Source organism: Aquarana catesbeiana, linkage group LG02, assembly GCF_042186555.1.
Source record: "Aquarana catesbeiana isolate 2022-GZ linkage group LG02, ASM4218655v1, whole genome shotgun sequence".
NCBI lineage: Eukaryota > Metazoa > Chordata > Amphibia > Anura > Ranidae > Aquarana > Aquarana catesbeiana.
The window spans coordinates 197,222,091-197,249,818 of record NC_133325.1 but is presented as its reverse complement, the minus strand read 5'-3'; the positions used below and the strand labels follow the sequence as shown (position 1 = coordinate 197,249,818).

Genomic DNA, 27,728 nt, shown 5'->3' with positions numbered 1-27,728 from the left:
CAGTAGGGTTAAAGTTAGGGTTCTACACACATCACTTCACTTTTCTCCACACCAAACTCATCCGACCATGTCTTTATGGTCCTGACTTTGTACACAGGGGCATGGTCCTGCTGGAACAGAAAAAGGACCTTCCCCAAACCATTGCTAGTTTAGAAAGCACAGTTACCTAAAATGACTTTTTACTGTTTGCTGGAGACAACGGAACTCCTCCAATATTTAATGGGGTGTCCACATGCTTTTAACCATATATGTAAGCATGAAGGTCAGGTCTCCGCAAACTTTTTTTGTCCATGTGGTGTACATATTGGACACAGAGTGCCAGAGATGCTCCAGGATGTGGCTTTCCTTGGATGCCTAGACTTTGGTCGGCCGACTGTGAAAGTGAGGAACCATTGGGAATGCAGAAAAAGGTTAGTGTTTGGTAAACGTTGTATCATAATATCCAGTACAAGCTGTGATATAGGCAGGTCCTACACATAAATGTGATTTTTATATAATATATATCTATATAGATATATATCTATATATATCTATATAGATATATATAATATTTTTTCTCTGCGTTTTATAATGTGTGATTGATTATCCAAATTATAATTACCAAATAATACTGTATGGTGTAAAGGTGGTTGCTGCTCCTAAGAAGGTGATGTGCCTTACATGTATATAGAGGGCTACCCAATAAACAATCTTTGTGCTAGTCTCATGCAAATAAATACATCAAATGCTTAACACATGGTATAAATCAAATGCTTATATTATATGCATCAAAGTCCACATAAGTTCATGTAAACAATCTTATGTATGTGATTAAGCTTCTGTCATGGAAAAAAAATGCCAAAGCGCTGTAAACCTATATTCAGTGCAGTCCGTGCTCCCCTTTGAGAACCTACACATGGCTAAAAGTCTTGTCATGGTAATTCACAAGTTACACAATTGATCAAGGATAAAAAACCTTTTATATACAGTAAATGTGTTTTCTTCTCTGCTGCTCTGTTCTCTTCTGATCAGATGAGACCTAGAATATTATCTCACTTCGAAAGCATGAGCTTCATAAACTGTTAGTACACAACTCTTTCCTGCAAGCTGAATACTGTGTTAGTGTATTTTTTATGAGCTGATTGACAAAAGAGACCAATTTTAAGGTTTGATGTAGAGTTTTTAGATTCAGGTTATGTTCTTAACTGTTGCAAATGTCTGCATCTCACACTGGGGGGCAGCAGATTGCTTTATTTTTGATAATAGCCTAGTCAGTATCTAACTGGCAGAATTATGCATATATCAGTCTTTAAGTGTTAAATTAAGATTTATTTCATGATGTTCTGTAAAATATTGCATTAAAATGTCATTAGTTTTCTCTCTTCATTCTGGTTCTTAAATTCCTAACTGTGGTAGATCATCTGTCCTTGTAATTTCATGTCCTCTGAGATGTTTTCTAACTACAGACCTCTTTTAGGTAACTGCGTTGAAAACAATGGTTAACCAGGGTGGTCCAAAGTATAGTCTTTCACAGCAACCATGGGCTCAACCAGGTTTGTGACATTTTGCTTCAATCGTGTATATATAATCAGTAACTCTTTAAATATTAGAATCCGTATACCACTATTCAAGCATCATTCTATATTATCATATATTATTTCAATCTTTTTTTTTTTTTTTTTTAAAGGTTAACTTTTTTATTATTTTTATAAGCAAAATCAGTATTGGTTGCACAGACATACAATCATATCAGACATTGTTTTAGTCATATTACAATCCGGTAAACAGGTATATAGGTTTGCATTATACATCAGTATGAATCTTCTTACATCATATTTTATTGCAGTTAGGGGAGGCTGTATACAACTGCTACAGTATATTATTCCTATACAACACTTATAGTTTGTCAATCTGGTGTTATAGTGTTCTCCGAGCTTACCCATGAGTTCCACATTTTGAGAAATTTTTTGGGACATCCTCTAGCTTCATATGTTAGCTTATACAATGGTATAGCGTGATTGATGAGGGTTAGCCAAAACTTTATAGTCTGAGTAGAGTGGGATTTCCAGTGCATAGTTATTGTTTTTTTTGGCATAGAACAGTACAATCCTTAGAAAGGATTGCGTGTTTTTAGACAAGCCTTCATCGTCAATGTAGCCTAATAGACACCTAAGAGGATTACAAATGTTCAGTATATTGGCTACAGAGCTGAGGAATGCCGTAACTTCTGACCAGAATCGCCTTATCGGAGCACACTCCCACATTAGATGGAAGAATGTACCCTCAGCTGCACCGCATCTCAAGCACAAAGGATCTGGTAATTTTTTTAATTTAAATAGTAATTTGGGTGTGAAGTACGCTCTATACAATAGCTTTGACTGGATCACCCTATCTCTGGAGGAGATGACCGAGGGGACCTGTAAGGGAAGAATCTCCCTCCATATTTCCTCCGTCAGCTCAGGTATATCTGCACGCCATGTGTGCTCAATCCTTTCCAATCTGGTAGTGGTGGAATGAAGCAGAGTTTTATAATAAGATGAAATTAATTTATCATGAGAGGGGTCAGTCAGCAAGAGTTCAAGCCTAGAGGATTTCATCTCTATATTTCTTAGCCCAAATTGTGCCGCTGCTGTGTGTCTTATCTGCAGGTATTGGAAGTAGGCCGTCCTTGGTAGCCCAAAATCCCTTTGGAATTCTATAAAGGATTTAAATGTGTTACCCGTGAATAAGTGTGATATTGTTTTCACCCCTTTTTTGGACCAGTACCCCCCGTCAGTCCTTTGATTAAATTCTGGTAGGGAAGGGTTTCCCCAGAGTGGGGCATTGGGAGAATAAACAGCTGGAGAATCTGTTGGGAGTAATTTGGAAATTTTAAAAATCCGCAGGGTCATAGATAAGATATTTACGCCCTCCCTCCCTCTAAGTGACATGCGATGTATTAGGTTTTGAAGAGATTCGTATGAGGTGAGAATGGCCGCCTCAAGTGCGGTAGCTGCATTGTTGGCCTCCGGAAAAAACCACCAATGAGCGTGCATCAATTGCGAGGCAATGTAGTATGTTTGGAGGCATGGCAGAGCCAGACCCCCTTCCAAAATGGGTAGTTGTAAAGTATGTTTTGCAATCTTCACCACCCCTTCTTTCCATAGAAAGTTAATAATTATTGAGTCTATTTCTTTAAATTTGGCTTTAGTAATGTAAATTGGGGAATTACTCAGGATATAAAGGAATCTCGGGAGGTAAATCATCTTGAAAATATTAATTCTACCTAATAACGTGAGAGGAAGATTATTCCATGTTTTCAGAGTGGATTTTAATCTATTAATGAGAGGGTCCAGGTTAATCTTAGTATATGAGGAAATAGGGTGTTCGATCAGAACCCCTAAATATCGAAAGGTGGTTACTATTTGTAGTGGGCATGCCGGGGGCAATTTTATTTGTGACTCCCGGTCAATCTGAAACAAAAGAGATTTATCCCAATTGACCTGGAATCCCGAAAAGTGACCGAAACGCTGGATAGTCTCCAACAAGACTGGGAGAGACGACTGAGGGTCCTCGAGATATATCAACATATCATCTGCATATAAGGAGACTTTTTCTTCTAGGCCCCCAGTCGTCCACCCCTTAATCTCCCCATTGGATCTCACCAACGCAGCCAAGGGTTCTATTGCCAGTGCAAATAGTAGTGGTGACAGCGGGCATCCTTGCCTCGTTCCTCTCTTTATATGGAAAGCGTCCGATACAGACATATTAACCCTTAATCTAGCTATGGGTTTGGAATAGAGGAGCTGTACCCATTTTATGAAGACATTGCCAAATCCAAATTTGGCCAGGACCTCAAACAGATATGGCCATTTGACTGAGTCGAAGGCCTTATGAGCATCTAACGACAAAACCGCTCGAGTACCAGTCCTGTCATGTGATGTCTGTAGGTTAGTATATAATCTACGCAGGTTTATAGAGGTTGATCGTCCAGGCATAAATCTCATTTGATCCGCCCCTATAATGGATGTGATTACTACGTTCAAGCGCCTGGCAAGTACTTTAGCCAGAATTTTAACGTCTGTGTTAATAAGTGAAATTGGCCGATATGATTCGCATAAAAGGTGATCTTTATGAGGCTTGGGAATTAAAACTATCAATGCTTCTGACATGGATGGTGGTAAGTGGCCTGTTCTAAGGGCATAATTATACATCTGCAGTAGATGTGGGACTAAGAGATCCCGGAATTGCATATACCGCTCGATAGGGAATCCATCAAGGCCCGGGGTCTTGTGTCTGGCAAAAGATTGTATTGCTTCCTCTATTTCTTCCATCGTTAACGGAGCGTCAAGCTCATCAGCCTGACTCCTCATCAATCTCGGAAGTGAAACCTCTGATAAATAATCATCCAATTCTATTATTGTGTAGTGGGCTCTGGTGGCATACAGAGCAGAGTAGAAGGCAACAAACTCCTTCATAATATCTTCACTCTGCTCAACCATCCCGCCCATTTGGGTTTTTATTCTGGGAATGTTACAGGGTTGATATTCAGGCCTGGCCAGGTAAGCTAATAAGCGGCTGTTTTTATCCCCAAATTCAAATATATGTTGGTTTTGGTATAGTAACTTTTTCTGTGTACGTTCTAGGAGTACCAGGTCTAATTCTCTAGCTCTATGTCGCCAAACAGCATGTGTGTCAGTAGTGGGGTGTGTAGAGTATTCTGTTTCCGCCATTCTAAGTTCTCCCTCTGCGTCCACTAATCTGGACTGCGACGCCTTGCGGGCCCCCCCGATGGCAGCTGCAAAAGAGCCACGGGCAGTGGCCTTGAAGGCATCCCAGACCACCGGGACGTCTGCACTGCGTTTGTTGATTACCCAGTATGATTTAATGTCTGCCATACTTTGATCTAATACAGCTTGGTCTGCCAACCATAATGAGCTCAGCCTCCACACCCGATAAGAGGAGGATGTATTCAGGGCCAGGTCTACCATCAAAGGCGAATGGTCAGACAGGGCCCTAGGTAAATATTTGATTTTGGCTATAAGACTGAGTAGATCAGATGAGACCAGACATAAGTCAATTCTTGATAGAGTATTATGAGTATCAGACTGACATGAGTATTCCTTTATATTCGCATGTTTCCATCTCCAGGCCTCCACCAAATCAAATTGGGTCAGAAAGGATCCTAGAGTAGTTGGGGGTAGTGTAGCGCATCGAAATCTATCCAAAGAATTATCTAAGACTGTGTTGTAATCCCCTGCAATTAATAAAGGACCTTCGGCAATTTCAAGTATCGTTCCCATCACCCTCTCAAAGAATTTCTTTGTGAAAGGCGGTGGGACATAAACATTTGTCACAGTGTATGGTTTACCCATTAGTTCCACTACCAGGATCACAAAACAGCCATTGGGATCTAATTTTATGCGTTTAATGGAAATTGGTGCCGATTTGGCAATAAGAATGGATGTCCCACGGGCGTAGGAGGAGTAAGTAGAGTGTAAGGCGTATGCTATTTTAGCTCTTTTAAGGGCCATCACTCTGGAGCCCTGGAGATGGGTCTCCTGGAGAAGGATCACATGCGGTTTATATGGTGATAGGTAATCAAACATTATTGAATGTTTTACCTTAGAATTAAGCCCCCTCACATTCCATGATACCAGACGTAAAGTATTCATTCTTGAACATAAGATATGAGTTTGCACGACCACCCATCCAAGTAGCCCAGGGTCCACCACCTAATCATGGGGGCCCGAACCTCCCGGTGGGCGCTGGTGCAATCTGAAAAACATTTATGCAAAAGTAGAAAAAATAGTAATAATGACAATAATATGCTTTTTAACGTATATACCTGAACGTCTTGATAGCCTGAAGGGCCTGCAGACCTGTGAACCAATACTATGAAATAACATTTGTGTAGCCTGAACAATGGCGACACTCGAAACATTCCCCAACCCACCCTAACCCTCCCGGCTCCCATACCCAAACTCATGAGAGCTTTGATCCCTTAACTGGAACTGTAAAGTAGGGGGTATCTAAACCAGTCTCGTGGTCAACAAGCTTTGGGTGGCACGGACAAGGGTGGTTGTGAACACAAGTAACCACCCATGCTCGCTCCTTGGACTAGATAAGCAAATGATAGCCCGGTCGTAAGGCAATGTCATCCTAGGTAGCACAGGTGCTTTTCTGATTTAGCTGGCGTTGCAATAATGATGCTAGTCAGCCAGATAGGATAACATCAATGATTTCCCTTGCAGGCCTCAGTAGGATCTTCAATCTTTCTGTTAGCTAATAATTGCATAAAGGAAAATGTTCTGATTGTGGTACAAGTTCCTATTTTGCTCCTATTTTTGCTCCGTCGACGTTACATGGCAGCAGTGTCAGAATGTTAGCAAATGGAAAGTTCTGCTAGAATCTATGTGATGAAGTAAGGTGTATGTTCATCGGGGTGGGGATCTCCGTTGTTGATTTCTTTGGTCGAATGGACCCAATGTGTCTGCCCAGTGAGCTGCTTCTTTCGGATCTGTGAAAAAGTGGGCCTTGCCTTGATGGATAATACGTAGGCGCGCCGGGTACAGCATGCTATAGGGCAATTGTAGGTCACGTAGGTGCCTTTTAATTGCCAGACAGGTGGCTCGTTGCTTTTGCGTGGCTACTGAAAAGTCTGGGAAGATGGTTATGCCATTACCATTAAAACGTATGTTCCCTTTTTCTCTGGCTGCCCTGATGATGGCCTCTCTCTATCTCTGAAATATAGTAGCTTAATAAGCATAGCCCGTGGAGGCGCTCCAGGAGGTAGAGGGCGAAGTGGGACTCTGTGCGCTCTTTCAATGGCAAACATTTTGGAGAAAATATTGGCGCCAAAGGTGGATGTCAGCCATTGCTCCATAAACTGCTCTGGTGCTTTACCCTCCGAGCCCTCAGGAAAGCCTAGGAAGCGGAGATTGTTGCGTCTCAAACGATCTTCCATATCTGTGATTTTGTCTGAGGTGTACTCTTGGGCCTGACGCAGCTCCCTGACTGATCCCTGTAAGGGACGGGTGTCATCCTCCAAATCTCCTATCCGCTGCTCTGCGTTTTGCACGCTGTGTCTCAGATTCTGCACATCATGCTTAAGAAATGACAGATCAGTCTTAATGGAGTCCATCTGAGTGGTCAGAGAGGCATGACTGTGCTGTATAGCCTCCATTATTTGAGAGAGGGATGGCTCAGCAGGGCCTAAGGCCGCGTCCGCAGCGGAGTGGGATGCTGGGTCAGTGTCCTCTATAGGGGAGAGCAGTAGGGGGTCTTCAGGGGTGCAGGAGGGGGCTCGCTGTGACTCACCCTTCCCTTGATGTTGCTGGGCTGGCAGAGAGGTGGACGGATGGCTGTGCTTCAGAGCATGAGGCCGGCCGGCGCCATTTTGCTGCTGCTGGGGCGCCGTCGTCAGCGGGTCAAATCCCGGGGTTTCCTCCATGGCTGGGCCGTACTTCACCATCGCGGATTGCTCTGGGGGGTCTCAGGGGTCCTTGTAGGCTGAGGATGGTGTCGGATGGCGACTGGGCTAGCAGGATGGTGAAAGGATAGAAGCGGTATGGACGGAGCTCAGGCTTCTCACGTCCTCACATCCCGGAAGTTGGCCACGCCCCCCATTTCAATCTTATTAGCATACAGTCTATAATACTCCAAAAAACATAATTTTATATATATATATATATATATATATATATATATATAATATTTTAACCCAATGATTTTTAAAATACATATCCTACATCTATTTAAGTACACCAATGACAGTGAGTTATTCAATCTAGTCATTCTACTATTTGGTATCGCCTACTATATAGCCCCCTCTGCATACTATTGAACTGGCTGAAACACAGTCCAATAATAATCCTCCATCATTCACCAGGTTCTGCCCAGCAATTAGACAGTCCCCGCCCAACTGTGCCTAGTGAGCGGGGACCTGATGGTGAACTTCACAGTTCAAATTACTACAAGATCACCAACAAATTGTGAAGTTTTACAGCACGCCCATGCAATTGCACCCTTTTCTTCATTACACACAGTCAGATGAGCTGAATGTGACTGGGAGGAGAGGTTTTCTGCTCTCCTCTTGTTCGCTACCACTGAGGACAGTCAACAGATGTAAGGGTAGTGCTGGGCTTTTTCATTAGGCCGCCGATTGCAGTCTGTATATGTTTTTGTTTTAAAGTAAGGATAATCTCGCTAGGTATAAAATACATGGTTCAAAATGTACACAATCTCAAAGCTTAAACTAGAACTATAGGTAAAACTTTTTTTTTAATTTAAATTTGCATTGAATAAGGAAGGGTTATAACCCTTGTCAGTTTTTTTTTTTTTTTTTTTTTTTTTTTTTTTTTGCTATCTGTGTCCCATTGTGGAGATTTCCCTTCACTTCCTTTCCCATAGCCAAACAGGAAGTGAGCGGAAATCCCTGAAAAATTAAGGGGATTCCTTGGAGACCCCCTGGTAACCAGAACTAGTGTCCCCTTCTGAAGATTTTTCCTCTATTACTTTTCTGGGGACAACCCATAATTTGGGATTTTATTTTTACTTTCACTTTTCATGATAATGGTAAACAGGACAAATAGAGAGAGTGAATCTACTTAATGAAGGCACAGACAGCAAAAAAAAAAAAACACGACAGGGGGTCTAATCCATCTCTATCCAAAACTTAAAAAAAAAATCTGCCTTTTAGTTGTGTTTAAAAAAAAAAAAAGTAAAATGTATCGGGAACAACAATTGTTGCTTTTATGGTGAAATGACTAGCATATTAATTTAGCTTTTGTTTTTTAGCTAGACTGTCACAGAGTCCTTTATGTTTGTTAATCCTTTGTATGTGTACAAGGTTGCCTTTTTTCAGTTTTTATTTTTTTTTTTATCAGCTTTATATATAACAACAGTAAAGAAGCTGGAGCTTAACCAGTTTACCACCAGGCTAATTCTGACATTTCTGACATGTAAAAATCAGTATTTTTGTTTTTGCTAGAAAATTAATTGGAACCCCCAATTTATTTATTTTTTGTAAAAAGAGGCTCTATAGCTGCTTGGATCATTTTTTTTTCCAGCTGGCGATTTTCTTTTAAATAAAACATACTAGGATCCTGGTTGAAACTGTAATCATAGTCCTGGTATAATCCCCTCAATATGAGTCCATGTATGTGTATGTTTATATGTGTGTGTGTGTGTGTGTATATATATATATATATATATATATATATATATATATATATATATATATATATATATATATATATATATATATATATATATATATATATATACATACATACATACATACATACACCCCGGTATTGAGATGGTTAATAAAGATTCTCTTGCATTTGTCTGTTTTATTTACATTTTCATTCCTTTTTTTCCCGCTGTTTTAAAGATGCTTCGCCACTGTTTACTGCATTACATTAAGAGAAATGTGTTGAAACCTCAAAAGCATTTCACAAGCACATCAGATTGCTCTCATGAAATGTCCATAATTGCATACTTGAATAAAATTTGAGTTTTGGAGTGTGTGGCCTCCATTTTTGTATGTATACGCTACAAAAGGAGGCTGGAACAAGGCCTAGTAAAAGCTGGCACCCAGTGCTGAGTTTGCTGGGAATATAGACCTGAATGTAACACAATGGGCACATAGTACAGTGATAAGCGAGTGGTAGCATGGAGTCCTTGAAGCAGAGCATGATCCCCTCCCTTCGGAGACTGGGCCGTAGGGCAGTATTCCAACATAACGACCCCAAACACACCTCCAAGATGACCACTGCCTTGTTAAAGAAGCTGAGGGTAAAGGTGACTGGCCAAGCATGTCTTCAGACCTTAAACCATATTGAGCATCTGTGGGGCATCCTCAAACGGAAGGTGGAGGAGCACAAGGTCTCTAACATCCACCAGCTCCGTGATGTTATCATGGAGGAGTGGAAGAGGACTCCAGTGGCAACCTGTGAAGCTCTGGTGAACTCCATACCCAAGAGGGTTAAAGCAGTGCTGGAAAATAATGGTGGCCACACAAAATATTGACACTTTGGGTCCAATTTGGACATTTTCACTTAGGGGTATACTCCCTTTTGTTGCCAGTGGTTTAGATATCAATAGCGTTGTGTTGCGTTATTTTGAGGGGACAGAAAATTGACACTATTATGCAAGCTGTACACTCACTACTTTACATTGTAGCAAAGTGTAATTTCTTCAGTGTGACTTGAAAAGATGTAATAAAATATTTACAAAAATGTGAGGGGTGTACTCACGTTTTTGTAAGATACTGTATGTGTAATTACCGTATATACTCGAGTATAAGTCGAGTTTTTCAGCACATTTTTTTGTGCTGAAAGTGCCCCCCTCGACTTATACTCGAGTCAAGCACTTTTCTGCAGCAAAAAATTTCATTTTCCGAACCGACTTTGGGGCCACGTATCTCAGGGCCACTAGGTGCTAGGAACCCCAAATTTGGTGTGCAAACCCAGTGGTACCATAACATATCCAAAGCTGGGGTTCCTAGGACCAAGTAGCCCCGAGATACAGGTCCCCAAAATCGGTTCGGAAAATGTCATTCTCTGCTGCAGAAAAGTGCTTGACATTTTCTGAACCGACTTTGGGGCCACGTATCTCAGGGCCACTAGGTGCTAGGAACCCCAAATTTGGTGTTCAAACCCAGTGGAACTGGTACCATAACATATCCAAAGCTGGGGTTCCTAGGACCAAGTGGCCCTGAGATACGGGGCCCCAAATTCGGTTCGGAAAATGTCATTCTCTGCTGCAGAAAAGTGCTTGACATTTTCTGAACCAATTTTTGGGGCCCTGTATCTCGGGGACACTTGGTGCTAGAAACCTCAGCTTTGGATATTTTATGGTGCTAGTTCCACTGAGTTTGCACACCAAATTTGGGGTTCCTAGCACTAAGTGGCCCCGAAATACGGGGCCCCAAAGTCGGTCAACTGTGTCCATCTGCAGCAATGTCATTTCGGGACCATTTGGGTTCAGAGACCCCAAATTTTGGCTGCAGCTAGGGGGCATCTAGGAACCCTTAACTACCGAGTTTGAAGTTCGGGGGACCTATGGCTGCAAATGGGCACAGTGAGGCATGCAAATGGGCACAGTGAGGCTGCAAATGGGCATTGTTGACCCACTTTTCCACTTACAGTAGCTGTGCATTTCTCACCCTCGTCTTATACTTGGGTCACTAAGTTTTTCCCATTTTTTTTGTGGTAAATTAGGGCCTCGACTTATACTCAGAATGACTTATACTCGAGTATATACGGTATATGTAATTATTGGGTCACGAAGAGCAATTTGGTGCGCTAGCGATGTGCTTATCAGTTGCACTGCATTTGCAACGGCACCATTTGTTGTAATTTCACCACTACACACCATGAATTAATGTTGCAATGGATTAAAGTGGACCTGAACTCAAACTGTGAAGATTTACTATGTTAATGGGAATATTGAGAAGTGCTGATTGTACCAGAGTAATTCCCTAAAAAAATATACCCTTTTTGTCTTGAATTTCTTTTTAAACGTAGAAGTGCACTTCCTGGTATGTGAGGATTTCTAGGCAAAGCTATACCTACAGGCTCATATCTGTATATCTGCAGTGTGAATCTACTGATTCTTTTACATGGGCATACTGATCTGTACACCAGTGCAAAGGGCCATTGTCGTCTGCATGGGATGCACTTGTGTGTTCAGGTAGTCTGCTTAGATCAGTGACAGGTGGCCAGTTTCACGAACCTGCATAGATCTTCAAGCTCATTTTGAAGTGAGAGTCTGATCCGTGCATCGGACCTGCATGGTTGCACACTCTGGGCCGCATTTGAAGATTCATGTAGGTCCGTGCACCTGCCCGCCTGCCCTGATGTTAACTGGCTGCCTGCATACGGCTGCATGGAACACCTGTGGGTCCTGCAAGGGTGAAGACAGCCCTTCGCATTGGGGTTGTAAATGAGGTCAGATGCCATTCTCAGAAGATTTGGAGTGTTCTTGCTGGATGCTCTGAAATATATACTCTGCTGGATGCTCTAAAACAGCTGATCTTTCTCCATAATTGATGTATAATGCAGAATAAGGCATTATAAGTCAATAATGGGGAAAGATCAGCTGCGGCGAGACTACAAAAAAATGTGAATTAGCAATTTGCCCTCTACCTTTTTTTGTATTGTGTTTTTTTTTGTTTTTTTATGGGCACAATCTCCAGAGTTTAGTCACTCTTCAAATTCTGACCACTTTTTACCCAATTTTTAATGACTGCAGTGCTATAAAAAAAATTGTGAAAAACGTAATAAACCTGGAAGCTAGTCACACCAGTCAGTTGCATTTAACTGGACTTGTGCAATGTTGAAGACATGTTCCCTTTCATCCAGGCAGCTTATTTGGTTCTAATGTGTGTCCGTATCATACGACAGCATTTCTAGCCAGTAACTCGGTCACCTTAATCCAATCAGTTTGCAGTGTGAGCAGCTAGGTCTTAAACAATACAGAACAAATCCAGTTGGATGTGAGGAGCTACCATTAGCTGTATCATGACCTGGATAATTGAGAACATTCACAGACATATTCACACAATTGTGTTTTTAAAACAGAAAGGAAGATGAAATGAAAACAAAATGGAAAAACTAATGTTAGGTTGTCATTGTGCTAAACATCCATCCTGATTTTAGTAAAAAAAAAAAAAAAAAACTGTGATTTTCATCATGCTGCAATGTCGGTTTTCTGCCAGTCATTCAGCTTTCAGGTTTTTTTTTTCTTTTCTACGTTTGGCTATGCCCAGTGCAAAACTCCTAGAAAAGACAGTGAATGTAAGCATTGTTTATTTGAGCACTGACAAGCTGAACACACTGATTTATATCTGAACGTCTAATACAGTACCAGGAGAAAATTGGTTAAACAGTTAAAGCTGCCCAAATAATTTCAGCTGGTTTCTAATGAACTGCCTGAAATGTGATCAGCATGTGGCCCTGTTGGCACCATTTCTTTTGACTTTGATTAAAAAATTGACGGAACAGGGGGGAAAATCTGACAGCCGAACAGTGCCTGCATTCAATCAGATGCAGGCACTGTTTTGGTATTCTGACAGCCAAAGGCATTAGCTGTCCAAATATAATAGCCGCAGCGAGAGATTAATATATCCACATTATTTAGTGCACATGGAGGAATCTGTTATTCTGTCATTCAGCCTACAGACTAAATTTAGGAATTTTTTATGTTTGTGGCCCACTGTGTGTAAATCCCAACAGGGAACTTCGCTTTTGTGCTCCCTTTGGGCTGGTAAAGCGGCTGTAAAGGGTGTGTTTTTTTTTTTTTTTTTCTTTTCTTGATAACATGTTATACTTGCCTGCTTTGTGTGATAGTTTTGCGCAGAGCAGCCCTGAACGTCCTTTTCTGGGGTCCCCTACTGGCACTCTTGGCTCCTCCTCTTCTGAGTGCCCTCATAGCATGCTACTTGCTATGGGGTCACTCGGGCTATGTGCTTCCATAGACACACAGCACGGCTTGGCCCCACCCCCCTGTGCCCTCCTCACATAATTTAGCTGACAGCAGCAGAAGGCTTCCACTGCTCTCAGCCAAGCTCATGAGAGCACAGAGAGGTGAGAAAATAACTGAAGCCGGGGACAGTGCTGGAATGCATTAAGCTACAAAACCTTTTTCCTTTCCAACTACGTAAAATATACCATTGAGAAAATATATTTATAGAAGGCCTCTTGCTATGGGGGCACTCAAGCAGGCTTGCTCCTGTGAGTGGACATTGTCCATTCACACACACAGGGTGTCTTGGCCTTACCCCTGCTCTCTCCTCATTGGCTGTGATTGGCAGGAACCAATGGTGCCCGCTGCGTGAGCCAATGAGGAGAGAGGAACGTGGGAGAGCTGCTGCTCTCATGCACATTACTGGATCTAAATGGGGCTCAGGTAAGTATAAGGGGAGTGGAGGGCTGCACCCAGAAGGTTTTTTACCTTAATACATAGATTTCATTAAGGTAAAAAAACAAAAATGTCTGCCTTTAGAACCACTTTAATTCTGCCAAAAATCCAGTGAGCTCCTAAGTTCCTGGCTCTCTGCAGAGTTATTTTAAGCCATGTTTTAACCCTACCCAGTTAGTCTCTGTTGGCTTTCCTCCCCTGTAGTTCTAGCACACGTCTTATAAATGGGTGGTAAGACTGCTCTTCCCTGGATACAGTAAGTGAGTGAGTGTAGTCACCCCAGGATCAGTAGAGTGTTCTTTTTAGCTTCACCAACTGAAAGTAAGGGATAAACAATCGAATGCAACTACCACATCTAAGGAGTGGTAAGCTGCAATATATGCAGTTTTGTTCTGGTGTATAGATATTATAACTATACTTCAAAGTACACTGGTCAAAATAATTTAACCCAAGCTTACACCTCTGCCTATAGAGATGATCCATAAACCACCACTGATAGTGCCTAATCAAAATCCAACTGCTTCTCGGTACAGGGTAGCCCACACAAAGGTATTCATTTAGTATGTTTAATACATTTTCTTCTCAACTTTGTTTCTTGTACAGAACTCAATTTCTAAATTATAAATGGTATACTTTTTCCTGTTATACTGTTCATTGTTGAATATATGCTTCTTTTACAGTAAAGATAAATGACTTGGTATCTTCTACCTACAAAACCATAAAAACTAAACTTCCAGGAACACTGAGGAGCATGTCATTGTATCTAGCAAACAAAGACACAGAGTTCATTCTTTTCAAGCCTGTTCGGGTGAGTAAATGTAAATCCAGTACTGTGTTCCCTAAGTTATCGCTTCCTATTATGTACTTAACAACTTTTACTGCCTCGTCAAATGACATGCATAGACAGAGCTACATATATACAGTGCATCAGGAAAATATTCACAGTGCTTCACTGTTTTCACATTTTGTTATGTTACAGCCTTGTTCCAAAATGGATTATATTCATTATTTTCTTCAAAAGTCTACAAACAATACCCCATGATGGCAACGTAAAAGAAATTTGTTTGAAATCTTTGCAAATTTATTAAAAATAAAAAATGGAAAAAATCACAAGTACATAAGTATTCACAGCCTTTGCTAAATACTTTGTTGAAGCACCTGTGGCACCAATTACAGCCTCAAATTTTTGAGTATCATGCTACAAGTTTGGCACACCTATTTTTGGGCAGCTTCTCTCATTTTTCTTTGCAGGACCTCTCAAGCTCCATCAGGTTGGATGGGGAGTATTGTTGCACAGCCATTTTAAGATCTCTCCAGAGATGTTCAATCAATTCATCTTTCCTTCGATCCTGACTTGTCTCCCAGTTCCTGCCGCTGAAAAACATCCCCACAGCATGATGCTGCCACCTCCATGCTTCACTGTAGGAATGCTATTGGTCAGGTGATGAGCAGTGCCTGGTTTCCTCCAGACATGACGCTTACCATTCAGGCCAAAGAGTTCAATCCTTGTTTCTTCAGATGAGAGAATTTTGTTTCCCATGGTCTGAGAGTCCTTCAGGTGTCTTTTCCCTCCAGGCCGGCTATCATGTTTTTATTACTGAGGAGTTGCTTCCGTCTAGCCACTCTACCTTACAGGCCTGATTAGTGGAGTGCTGCAGAGATGGTTGTTCTTCTGGAAGGTTCTCCTCTCTCCACAGAGAAATGCTGGAGCTCTGTCGGAGTGACTATCGGGTTCCTGGTCACCTCCCTGACCGAGGTCCTTCTCCCCCGATCGCTGAGTTTGGCCAGGTGGCCCATTCTAGGAAGAGTCCTGGTGGTTCCAAACTCCTTCCACGTGGACATGGGCCCTGGGATGTGTATACTGCTGAGAACCTTCTAGACACACTAGCTGGGGTTTCTGTGTTGTGTGCTTGCATTAACCACCATCCCAGACTATCCATTGCAGTGTTAAGGTATCTCTGCTGGGCATTTACCCCTATGCTCAGAGCATTCTTTTCTTCCATCGGGACCCCAATACTCTGTATTTCTCTATACAAGTCCATTGTTTGCACATCCCCCCCTTGCCACTGCAAAGGAACCTTCGGTCTTGTATGTTGCTCTGTCGTGACCTGAGCTACTGATATTCTCCTGACAAAGCAGCATTTGGGCCTGCGAAACTAGTTGAGATATGCTATCTGTGATCAACTATCCCCTCTGAGGACCATTATACTGGTGATATAAATGGATTGTTGCCATGCATTTTAACATGTATTTGATTATATGTTGTTTTATGTTAATTTTGTAATAATCAAACGTTATGTATTTTTCATACAATCTGAATCTACATTGATCTAACTTGTACCGTGATAGTCCACTTGCCCTTCTTTTTGGGGTTTTGGTTGGGGACCAACCTCCCTATCGCCTTATAACTAGGGAAGTGCATATATACAGTGCCTTGAAAAAGTATTCATACCCCATTGAAATGTTCCACATTTTGTCATGTTACAACCAAAAATGTAAATGTATTTTATTGGGATTTTATGTGATAGGCCAACACAAATTGGCACATCATTGTGAAGTGGAGGGAAAATGATAAATGTTTTTCAACATTTCTTACAAATATGTGAAAAGTGTGGTGTACATTTGTATTCAGTCCCCAAAGTCAATATTTTGTAGAACCACCTTTCGCTGCAATTAAAGCTGCAAGTCTTTTTTGGTATGTCTCTACCAGCTTTGCACATCTGGAGAGTGACATTTTTGCCCATTCTTCTTTGCAAAATAGCTTAAGCTCTTCCAGATTGGATGGAGAGCGCTGTCACACAGAGCGTTTTGCTTTTAGGCCAAAAGGTTCAATTTTAGTCTCATCTGACCAGAGCACCTTCTTCCACATGTTTGCTGTGTCCCCCACATGACTTCTTGCAAACGGGACTTTTTATGGCTTTCTTTCAACAATGGCTTTCTCCTTGCCACTCTTCCATAAAGGCCAGACTTGTGGACTGCACAACTAATAATTGTCCTGTGGACATATTCTCCCACCTGAGCTGGGGATCTCTGCAGCTCCTCCAGAGTTACCATGGTCCTATTGGCTGCTTCTCTGATTAATGCTCTCCTTGCTCAGCCTGTCAGTTTAGGTGGATGGCCATGTCTTGGTAGGTTTGCAGTTGTGCCATACTTTTTCCATTTTTGAATAATGGATTGAACAGTACTTCATGAGATGTTCAAAGCTTGGAATATTTTTTTTATAACCTAACCCTGCTTTAACTTCTCAACAACTTTATCCCTGACCTGTCTGGTGTGTTCCTTAGCCTTCATGATGCTGTTTGTTCACTAAAGTTCTCTAACAAACCTCTGAGGGCTTCGCAGAACAGCTGTATTTATACTGAGATTAAATTACACACAGGTGGACTCTATTTACTAATTAGGTGACTTCTGAAGGCAATTGGTTCTACCAGATTTTAGTTAGGGGTATCAGAGTAAAGGGGGCTGAATACAAATGCATGCCACTTTTCCGATATTTATTTGTAAAAAAAAAATGAAAACCATTTATCATTTTCCTTCCACTTCGCAATTATGTACCACAACCATTTATCATTTTCCTTCCACTTCGCTATTATGTACCACTTTGTATTGGTCTATCACAATTTCCCAATAAAATACATTTACATTTTTGGTTGTAACTTGACAAAATGTGGAAAATTTCAAGGGGTATGAATACTTTTTCAGGGCACTGTATGTGACTACTACTAGCTATACAACTACCTGGACAAGTAAAAACTTTCACAGACGCAACAATAGTAAATACCAGTAAATTGCACTTTTTTGGCCTCCCTGTTGAAATGTGGAATTTCTTCTCTTTGTATTACAGAGCAACATTCAACAAGTCTTCCAGAAGATTCACATGTTATTAAAAGAAGAATTCAGTAGTGAGGATTTACAGATCATTGCTTGTCCTTCAATGGAGCAGGTACGGTGGCTTTCATGCAACATGTTCTGGATATTTAAAGTAAGACTAAACAAACGCTGTTTATTTTACATTGTCCCTCTTATCTTTGTATATGGCTTCAGACCGGCTTCTGTCAAACAGTCCTGCTGGTAAACCAACATTCGATCAGTGTATTCTAGGAGGGTGTTATGGGGTCCCCCTGTCGCAATACAATAGCACTGCAGGTGAGATCCCTGCATCACACATCTTTGTGTTCATGCAGGGATCTGTCCATTTATTTTCATTCAACCCACCGATTGAATGAAAAAAAACCTGCATATGTATACCTAGCTTAACTGTGTAAGGACAGATCCTCTTTTTGAGACTTGTTTACAAGTTAAAATCATTTTTTTTTTGCTAGAAAGTTACTTGGAACCCCCAAACATATATATATATTTTTCAGACACCCTAGAGAATAAAATGGCAGCCATTGCAATACTTTGTATCACCGTATTTGCGCAGCAGTCTTGCAAGCGCATTTTTTTTGGAATAAATACACTTTTTTGAATTTAAAACAGTAAAGTTAGCCCAACTTTTTTCTATATTGTGAAAGATAATATTACACTGAGTAAATTGATACCCAACGTTTCACGCTTTAAAATTGCGCCCGCTCGTGGAATGGTGACAAACTTTGGCACTTAAAAATCTCCATTGCCGATGTTTAAAAATTTCTACAGGTTACCAGTTATGAGATACAGAGGAGTTCTAGTGCTAGAATTATTGCTCTCGCTCTTAATGATTGCAGTGATACCTCACATGTGTGGTTTGAACATCTTATTCATATGCAGGCGTGACTTGCGTATGCGTTCGCTTCTGCGCGCGAGCTCTGCGGGTTGGGGAGCTTTACATTTTTTTTTTTTTCGTAGTTATTTTACTTTTTATTTTTACACTGTCCTTTTAAAAAATAAATACATTTTGGGTCACTTTAAACCTATTACAAGGAATGTTATTATACCTTGTAATAGAAAAAAAAGCATGGCAGGACCTCTTAAATGTGAGATCTGGGGTCAAAAAGACCTTAGACCTCAAATTTACACTTAAATGCAATTTAAAAAATAAAAATAAATGTCTTTTTTTTTTTTTTTTTGCAAAAAAAATAATAATTTCCCCTTTTAAGATCATTGGGTGGACGTCGCTTCCGCCATCTAATGTTATGGAGCCGAGTGGGGGCCATCTTTCCCTCACTCAGCATCCAGACTTGGAGGGGAAAGGACGCGATCGTCTCCACCTCTACCAACTGCTCCGGTAAGTGGCGGAGACGACAGGAGCGATAAAAGTGATTGTGCAGTGAGTCCGCCGCAGAGACCACTTTTGTCCTAAAGAGAACCGCATGCCGTTGCTGAAAATAACGGGGTTATGGCAGCTAGCTACTGCCATAACAATGGTATTTTGCATCAAAGTACCCACGTACAGTTTCGGCGATTTGAGTGACGTGGTTAAGGGTGAATTCGTGTGTGTGTGATTATGCATGCATTCATGAAACACACAAAAAACACTTCACTGGCTACACCTCAATTATTATGAGTGAGTTGGGCTGCATTGTGCAGAGAGATCTGACTTCTGTTATACAGTGTCTTGAAAGAGTATTCATACCCCTTGACATTTTCCACATTTTGTCATGTTGCAACCAAAACGCAAATGTATTTTATTGGGATTTTATATGATAGGCCAACACAAAGTGGCACATAATTGTCAAGTGGAAGGAAAATGATAAATGGTTTTCAACCTTTTTTACAAATATCTGAAAAGTGTGGTATGCATTTGTATTCAGCCCCCTTTAAGCCCCATACACACTATTAGATTTTCTCCAGATTTTTGTGTTCAGATTTAACAAAACCATATAATATGAGGTCAAACCTTAAGAGTTTCAATTTGTATGCAATCAGGCAGGCCCTTGAACTACATGGTTTTGGTAAATCTGAAGAAAATCTAATGGTGTGTATGGGGTCTTACTTTGATACCCCTAACTAAAATCTAGTGGAACCAATTGCCTTCAGAAGTCACCTAATTAGTTAATAGAGTCCACCAGTGTGTAATTTAATCTCAGTATTAATACAGTGTTTTGTGAAGCCCTCAGAGGTTTGTTACAGAACCTCAGGGAAGAAACAAACATCATGAAGGCCAAGGAACACACCAGACAGGTCAGAGATAAGATTGTGGAGAAGTTCAAAGCTTTGGATATTTTTTTTATAACCTAAACCTGCTTTAAACATCTCTCAGAGCACTGTTCAATCCATCATCAGAAAATGGAAAGAGTATGGCACAACTGCAAACCTACCAAGACATGGCCGTCCATCTAAACTGACAGGCCGGGCAAGGAGAGCATTAATCAGTAAAGCAGCCAAGAAGCCCATGTTAACTCTGGAGGAGCTGCAGAGATCCACAGCTCAGGTGGGAGAATCTGTCCACTGGACAACTATTAGTCGTGCACTTCAGAAATCTGGCCGTTATGGAAGAATGGCAAGAAGAAAGCCAATGTTGAAAGAAAGCCATAAAGTCCTATTTGTAGTTTGCGAGAAGCCATGTGGGGGACACAGCAACCATGTGGAAGAAGATGGTTTGGTTAGATGAGACCAAAATTGAACTTGTTGGCCTAAAAGCAAAACGCTATGTGTGGCGAGAAACACTGCACATCATCCCTACCGTGAAACATGATGGTGGCAGCATCATGTTGTGGGGATGCTTTTCTTCAACAGGAATAGGGAAGCTGGTCAGAGTTGATGGGAATATGGATGGAGCCAAATACAGGGCAATCTTAGAAGAAAACCTGTTAGTCTGCAAAAGACTTGAGACTGGGGCGGAGGTTCGCCTTTCCGAAGGACAACTCTAAACATACAGCCAGAGCTACAATGGAATGGTTTAGAATAGATCAAAGCATATTCATGTGTTAGAATGGCTCAGTCAAAGTCCAGACCTAAATCCAGTTGAGAATCTGTGGCAAGAATTGAAAATTGCTGTTCACAGATGCTCTTCATCCAATCTGACAGAGCTTGAGCTATTTTGCAAAGAATGGGCAAAAATGTCACTCTCTAGATGTGCAAAGCTGGTAGAGACACACCAAAAAAGACTTTCAGCTGTAATTGCAGTGAAAGGTGGTTCTACAAAGTATTGACTAAGGGGGGCTGAATACAAATGCACACCACACTTTTCACATATTTATTTGTAAAAACTTTGAAAACCATTTATAATTTAGGTTTCCACTGCACAATTATGTGCCACTTTGTGTTGGTCTATCACATAAAATCCCAATAAAATAAATTTGTTTTTGGTTGTAACAAGACAGGAAAATGTCAAGGGGTATGAATACTTTTTCAAGGCATTGTAAGTGGGCTCCTTAGTGGTTCGGGGGCAGGGGGAGGGGAGTACAATGGGAAAGCATAGCAGAGTGGGTCAAAAATAATATGTGAACTTTGCTGAAGTGTTTTCTCCTCCCAAGAAAACAATGTTGCATCCCCTTGTGGTAACCTGAGTGGTTATACTGTCTTCTGTCACAAACCCCTAATATAATTTAATGTGATATTGTAAATTTTATTATTATAAAGTTTTGTTGGGCAGTAGTAAACTACATGGCTGGGTAATAAAGCTGAAGGAAAGGAAAGCCTCTGCTCTCAACAGAGCTTCTTTCTGTAAATGTGGACATAGACAGTTGAAGCAGACATTTGAATGACAGTTGTGGAAGGGACATTGTTTTCTCTCCTTTTCTCGTAGCTTTTGTAAATCACAGCTCAGGTTAAAAGAAGTGCTGCAATTGCATTGATCCATGTTCTTGGGTGGTGAATGTAAGATTTATAATAGGCAATTTAGGAGTCAATGGACCAATCTATTATACCAACTCACTTCAAAATTCTCTTTTTTGCAATATTACGTCTTCAATAATGTCTTCCTTAACATAAACTTTACTGTTTTTGTCTCTATACTATGCACTGCACACATCTGAAGGAGAATGGTTCGGTGTTACCATAGCAACCTACAGCTTTCTATCCGCACACAGAGAAACTACCATAACAGCATCTTATGAATGCCTCCTGGATTTATAAAAGAGATGTGTGCACTCATGCATGCAATGCATTAGCCCATATAAAATGTACACTATGTATGAGAGCATAAATAAAATAAATGTGCACACACAACACTTTTGAAAGTATGAACACATTATTGGTTTACTGAAGGAAAACTGTTGATTTTGTATTGAGCTTGCATCAGTGATTTGCTAATCCAACTGTCCCTCCTTTTCATTTTAGGTAAATCTGTTGCTGTCAATGTCAAAATAGCAGAAGATTCCTAAACTTTGCCCCTGCATCTGGGAGTTCCAGGGAGGAACAAAGCAGGAATACAGAACTGACACTCTGCAGCATACAGCAGGCCATTGCGGAGATGTATAAGGAGAGGGATGAGCCTGCATACCACCAAAGCAGTTTTCCACTCCTTGGAAAGCTTTTAGTCGGTCTTGTTGGAATTGTGTTCTAAGAAAGTCAATTTTATATGTCACAATGTAACTGACCTTTTAAATGTCCAATCTGCACACAACCTCATGTTGCGTATTTAGGATGATCCATAGCCCCTTGTGTTAGCTTAGTGACCCCTCACAATGAGAAGGATCAGGCTGCATATTCACTTGAAGGAACTGTTGACCATTATTGAAAATAACTGGTTTATAGAAGCTTATTTATTAAGAGTAAAATGCACTAGAAACTCTGTATCCTGAGCAGATAAATATGTACATTTAGTTGGGGAGGTTAGGAATTTGAGATTTAAATTATTTGAGTCAATGTGCAATGTTTCAGTGGTAAAGAGCTTGCAGTCTGAACTGCATGTATTCGCCGACTGTCAGCATTTGCAATCTAGTAAGGCTGAGCTGCATTGAGCCACTTAAAGAGAAATTGTCACTTAACCAATGCAGGGGAAAGTGGCAATGCCTGTATAAAGCCAGAAACTGAAAGGGCATCTATTTTATAGTGTATGTACTGTATAAAAGATACCGGGGAATTCAATAAAACATTTATAACACTTTTCTGATGGTATGGCCCTTTAGAATGGCCTCCATCAGATTAAAAAATGCTTACGCCAGTTTTGGTAGCTTTACCGAAATGTGCAGCAGATTCAGGTAGTTCCTAATAGCACCACTTCCACAAAGTGTGCCCTATGGCTGCACTGAATTAAAAAAACAAAACAAAAATTGGCTCCAGTTCGTAGAGAACAAAATTGGAGGTTTCGTTATCCATAAAACTCTTTATGAATTCTCCTGCTAGAGATAGCACTATAGATTAGCGAATAACATCACTCTTCCTCCCTGCTTAATACCAGGTACACAGGCTGATCATCAGCGGACTTTCAGCCCAAGTGTACAGCTGCCTGTCTGACTGAAGCTTGTCTGAAGAATGAGCATGCTTGAAATCCAGCAGCTGACTGGCATCCAATCAGCGCTTTCAGCCAATGGCTGCGAGCACTGACCGGTGTGTTCCCCTGTCAAAACCCAATAGCACAGCAGGGCAGATCACTGTACTAACATCACTTGTGGTAGTACAGTGATATGTCAGGTTTATTTTTTTTTTCTCAGCCTGCTGGGTTCAGTGAAAAAAAAAAAAAAAAAAACGTATCGTGTGTACCAGGTTTAACAGTTGAGATAATATATTGGCTACACAGGGAGTGCATTGTTCTTGAGGTGTTGGGGGACTCATTACCTTATTGTGAGAAGCAGTGGTAAAGCAGACACACAACGTGATGCAATGCAAAACAAGAAACAGAGACTGCATATGTCATAAGCATTCAGTGTAAATATTAACAATCTTAATAACTTTATTTACATTAATCTGACTTCTTTTCTCATGTTTAACTTAAAAAAAAAAAAAAAAACACAAAAACTCTACATTCTCTTTAATTGAAGATTACCAGAGCATACATAGATTTACTTGTACAGCTTTCAACACATGAGGTTTTCTACTTTTTTGAATGCCATAGATCATGGGTGCTCAACCTGTTATCTGTTGCAAAACTACAAGTCCCATGAAGCATTGCAATGCTGACAATTGCAAGCATGACTCCCAAAGGCAGTGGCATGATGGGACTTGTAGTTCCTTAACTGCTGGCAGGCAACAGGTTGGACACCTATGCCATAGATGGTAAATGGTTATTAAGTTCAGTAGCAGTTTGGTGTGAAGTAATCTTCATATTCAGGATCAATGCAAACAGTTGTCGATAATCCAGATATACACACTGAACATGGCGCCGCTATGTGTGGCCTTCTGTACCCTGAGCAATGCATTGATTACCATATGATTTTTGTCTAGCTTCTCTTTGGACACAGGCACCTCCAGCATCGATTATTTGGTTGGATACAAAATATCTGGTATAGTGAATGCAGGTATAAATGGTGGTGTAAAATATCTGATATGATCGGATCTGCTTGTGTACATGTTTATTGGTAATGTTTGAATTGAGACTATATGGACTGGCTTGTGCAGCAATATCTCATATCTAGCAGGCATATTTGTATGTTTAGTTTAAGTTGGCCATAGATTAATCAAATCTCAGCCGGTTCTGCATGGACATCCAAGATTCGATCCATCTATGGGCAGGCTGGTTGTACTGAAGTCGATCTGTCGGTTGACTTCAGTACAACCAGCCTGTTGGATTTTTTTGCATGTGATCACTGCCAGTGGCTATAATAGCCAGCAGTGATAATTGTGTTGATGGGGAAATCAAGCAATTGCCTTTCCTTCCAACTGTGGGGGAAGAAAATAAAATTGTGTAATCTAGGGCTTGCCTTGGATGGACCATATGAATTAATATTGACACAGAATAATTGTTCATGCTGCTTACAATATCATCAAGTCCAGTTGTTTTCATTAGGAAACAGAACAAGGGTGCACATACCGCTTCAGGCAAAAAATGGACACACCCGGTCCAAGGTGCTAATCCTGGCTCTTCACCGTAGGCAAGATCAAGAAGAGAAGAAAATATTGATCGCACACTTGAATCCAAAAGCTGCTGTTGAAATTTCTTTATTGTCATGAGCCAGACAAAATTGCAATGATGATCAGTTGACGCGTTTCACATAATAGTTGTGAACAAGCATGGTTCTTTTTGTGTGAAACGCGTCAACTGATCATCATTGCAATTTTGTCTGGCTCATGACAATAAAGAAATTTCTACAGCAGCTTTTGGATTCAAGTGTGATCAATATTTTCTTCTTGTTTTCATTAGGACATTTTTATCTAGGTCAAGGTGAGTTTTTCATGTTGATTCAATAGTTGTGTGCATACAATCCTTTAGAGCACAATTCGGTTCTAATTGGGTGCAACAAAAAACGTTTATCCTACAACTGGCTATAGGTCATATGTCTGTCTCCTGAACAATCTTTTCCCCAAATTTAACAGACTTGCATGCATATAGCATTAGCGATAGGATGAGCAGGCATATGGATGTGAACTTAATGATTGCCTAAACATGCAAAGGGTACCAGCCAATCTCTATATATTGTGCAGAGTCTGTAGTCTGCTGGAGCTGCTAAACTGGGAATATCTCTTGGCTGTTTAGCATAGCTCAGTGCATTATAGGCAAGACTTGTCTAGGGAGCATGGAGATAAGTGTAATACATTTACAGTGAGTGCAGAAAACCAATATATAACACAAGGGGTCCCTGGAGATATTGCCACTCATATTATTGAAGTACATTTTAATTAAGACTGCAGAATAGTGTGACTTTTTTGTTTTCCAATTACTGCATTAACCAAGAATGTCACAAGGAAAACGGCATAAGCATTACCATAAAACAGCAATTTGGCAAATGACCTTTAACTAGAAATATCTTACCAGATGAACATATTATCCATCTTACAATTACATTTGTGATTAAATTCTAGCTGGAATTCATCTCTTCTTGTGTAATCTGGATAAAACAACTTGTTTTCAGTTGTTCTAATAGACCATCATGGAACGTATATACTGTATTTTGTCCCATTTTTAGGATGCTGCTTCTAAAACCAGTATTTTAAATTTGTCACCTACGGCAGTTGTCATTATGGGGGCCTCGCATATAAATCCTAATTACCATGGGAGTCCAATTGAAGTCCCATCTTATAATTTTGTTATTTATACAGTCATCCACTGCTTTTTCTTCACTGGAGATTGCAGTGTTTGTCGCTGGCATTTACTTGGTCTAGCAACCCAAGCAAAACCTAACAGTAATTTCTCAATGTCTGCCAAGTGAATGAAAGCAGCCCTGATTTATTATATTCTCTAGGCTGTCTGAAACCCATAGCAACCAATCAGATTAGAGCAGAAAAAAGTGGTTGGTTGGCTTTTTAGCTGATAATGGTTAAAGCACATTACACATTGAACTCTTCCTTTAGTAAATGAAGACCACTGTGATATGCGCTGGTTGCTCAGAAAGATTCTCTGGTGCAGTATGTACAAGAACCATTTTATCTAAAGAATTTGGCATTCAGAGGATGTCACAAAATGTCAAGTTATTTTACGGGGCTAGATATAACGCATCCATTGTAGATAAAAAAAATCAAACACATGGGGCTTCACTGGTGGAACATTCAAACTGTCCACAATGACTCTTTGAGGGGTATGAAATGTCTGAAAAGGTTCAAGTCTCTTACAAGTACTATTGGGAAAGCATGGGGGGGGGGTGACTCATTTGTAGTTATCCAAGCAGTATGAAAGGTGATGGCCTGCCAGACACTTGAGGTGAAGAGTTCCCACTTGTAAAAGTACTTTGTATGTATATATGAATATGAAACACTAAATGTTTTATTTCAGAAAAATATGATTTCACTATTCTTATGCTCAGTGATCTATAATAGTGTGTTTCTTGTGAGGAGTTTTTGTGAACGAAGATCTTTAGTTCATAAAGGTCGTGCACTTTTGGTCCTTTCCCTCAAGCATTGCTCTATTAATTTCAGTTTTTTTTTTTTTTTTTGCTAGTTGAACAAAGCTCAGCCGAAAGTAAAGGTGGTCAGAGATAGGACAAGGTTACAATCATATCTATGGCCACCTTCATACCCCACAAGATACTCTCGGACGACAGATCTCTGGGTCAATCTTCATTTTCTAGGTATTTTCTGGATACATTTGGACAATTGCCATTTTCTCTTAACATAGTTTGATAGCACCCTGATTTCACTATAAACATACATGCGTGATCCAAGTGTGTCTGTTTATATTATGTTAGTATAAATGGGGGGGGGGGGGGGGGGGCAAAGAAAAAAATCTTCTTGAGGTCAGATCATCCATAGGTATTCAACCAACCTCTTGTGTCTGTGGCCAGCTTTAGGTTTCTTGAGATATATGTGCAATTTCTCAGGCATGGTAGGAGGCTCAAGTCTTCCTGTATTGGGTTGAATAGTGTGCATGCTGCTTATAACATAGAATAAAAGGATAGATAAGAAATACTGTGTCACCACCAATAATACCTGGAAATAGGTGCTTGGTTAATGAGAGGCTAAATGTTGGGCTTTTGTAAAGCCTTTGTTGCATATAATACTGTGTCTTTGAAGATCCATTAAATATGCAGCTGTCTTGGCATTATTTTGGATATATCTGGAATACTTTTTTATGTTAACAGCAGATGGGCATGTCTGAAAATAGCTAGGCAGTTTACATTGTTTGGAGAAGACACAATATGCACTATAGATGTTAATGAACTCTTACTTCTAGGATCGACAGTGTAGAAAATGGCCAGCACCTTGGCATAATCCTTAGTGTGTGTGTGTGCAGCATAAATGACTCCTGTTTTTGTTATTTGTCTGAGCCTCCAATTGTAATATTGTACCCAGTGCCTTGTATTATATGTATATTTACCTCCTTTTATAATGTGTTTTTTTCATAACTTAAACAGATTACTGTAAATATATAAATTGTTTTAATGCCA

At 40.5% G+C, this 27,728-nt stretch overlaps 1 protein-coding gene across 2 annotated transcripts in view; it reads left to right on the top strand.

Moving 5' to 3' along the window:
• The window catches only part of COG3 (component of oligomeric golgi complex 3), a 140,192-nt gene extending 116,483 nt beyond the window's left edge, over positions 1 to 23,709 (top strand). For both annotated transcript variants that reach the window (XM_073614161.1, XM_073614160.1), the window contains exons 20-23: positions 1,457 to 1,532; positions 14,568 to 14,695; positions 17,732 to 17,830; positions 22,090 to 23,709. In XM_073614161.1, coding sequence (XP_073470262.1) covers positions 1,457 to 1,532; positions 14,568 to 14,695; positions 17,732 to 17,830; positions 22,090 to 22,119 — 333 coding nt within the window. In that variant the 3' untranslated portion in view covers positions 22,120 to 23,709. The remainder of the gene's footprint in view (positions 1 to 1,456; positions 1,533 to 14,567; positions 14,696 to 17,731; positions 17,831 to 22,089) is intronic.
• Positions 23,710 to 27,728: the final 4,019 nt, after the last annotated feature.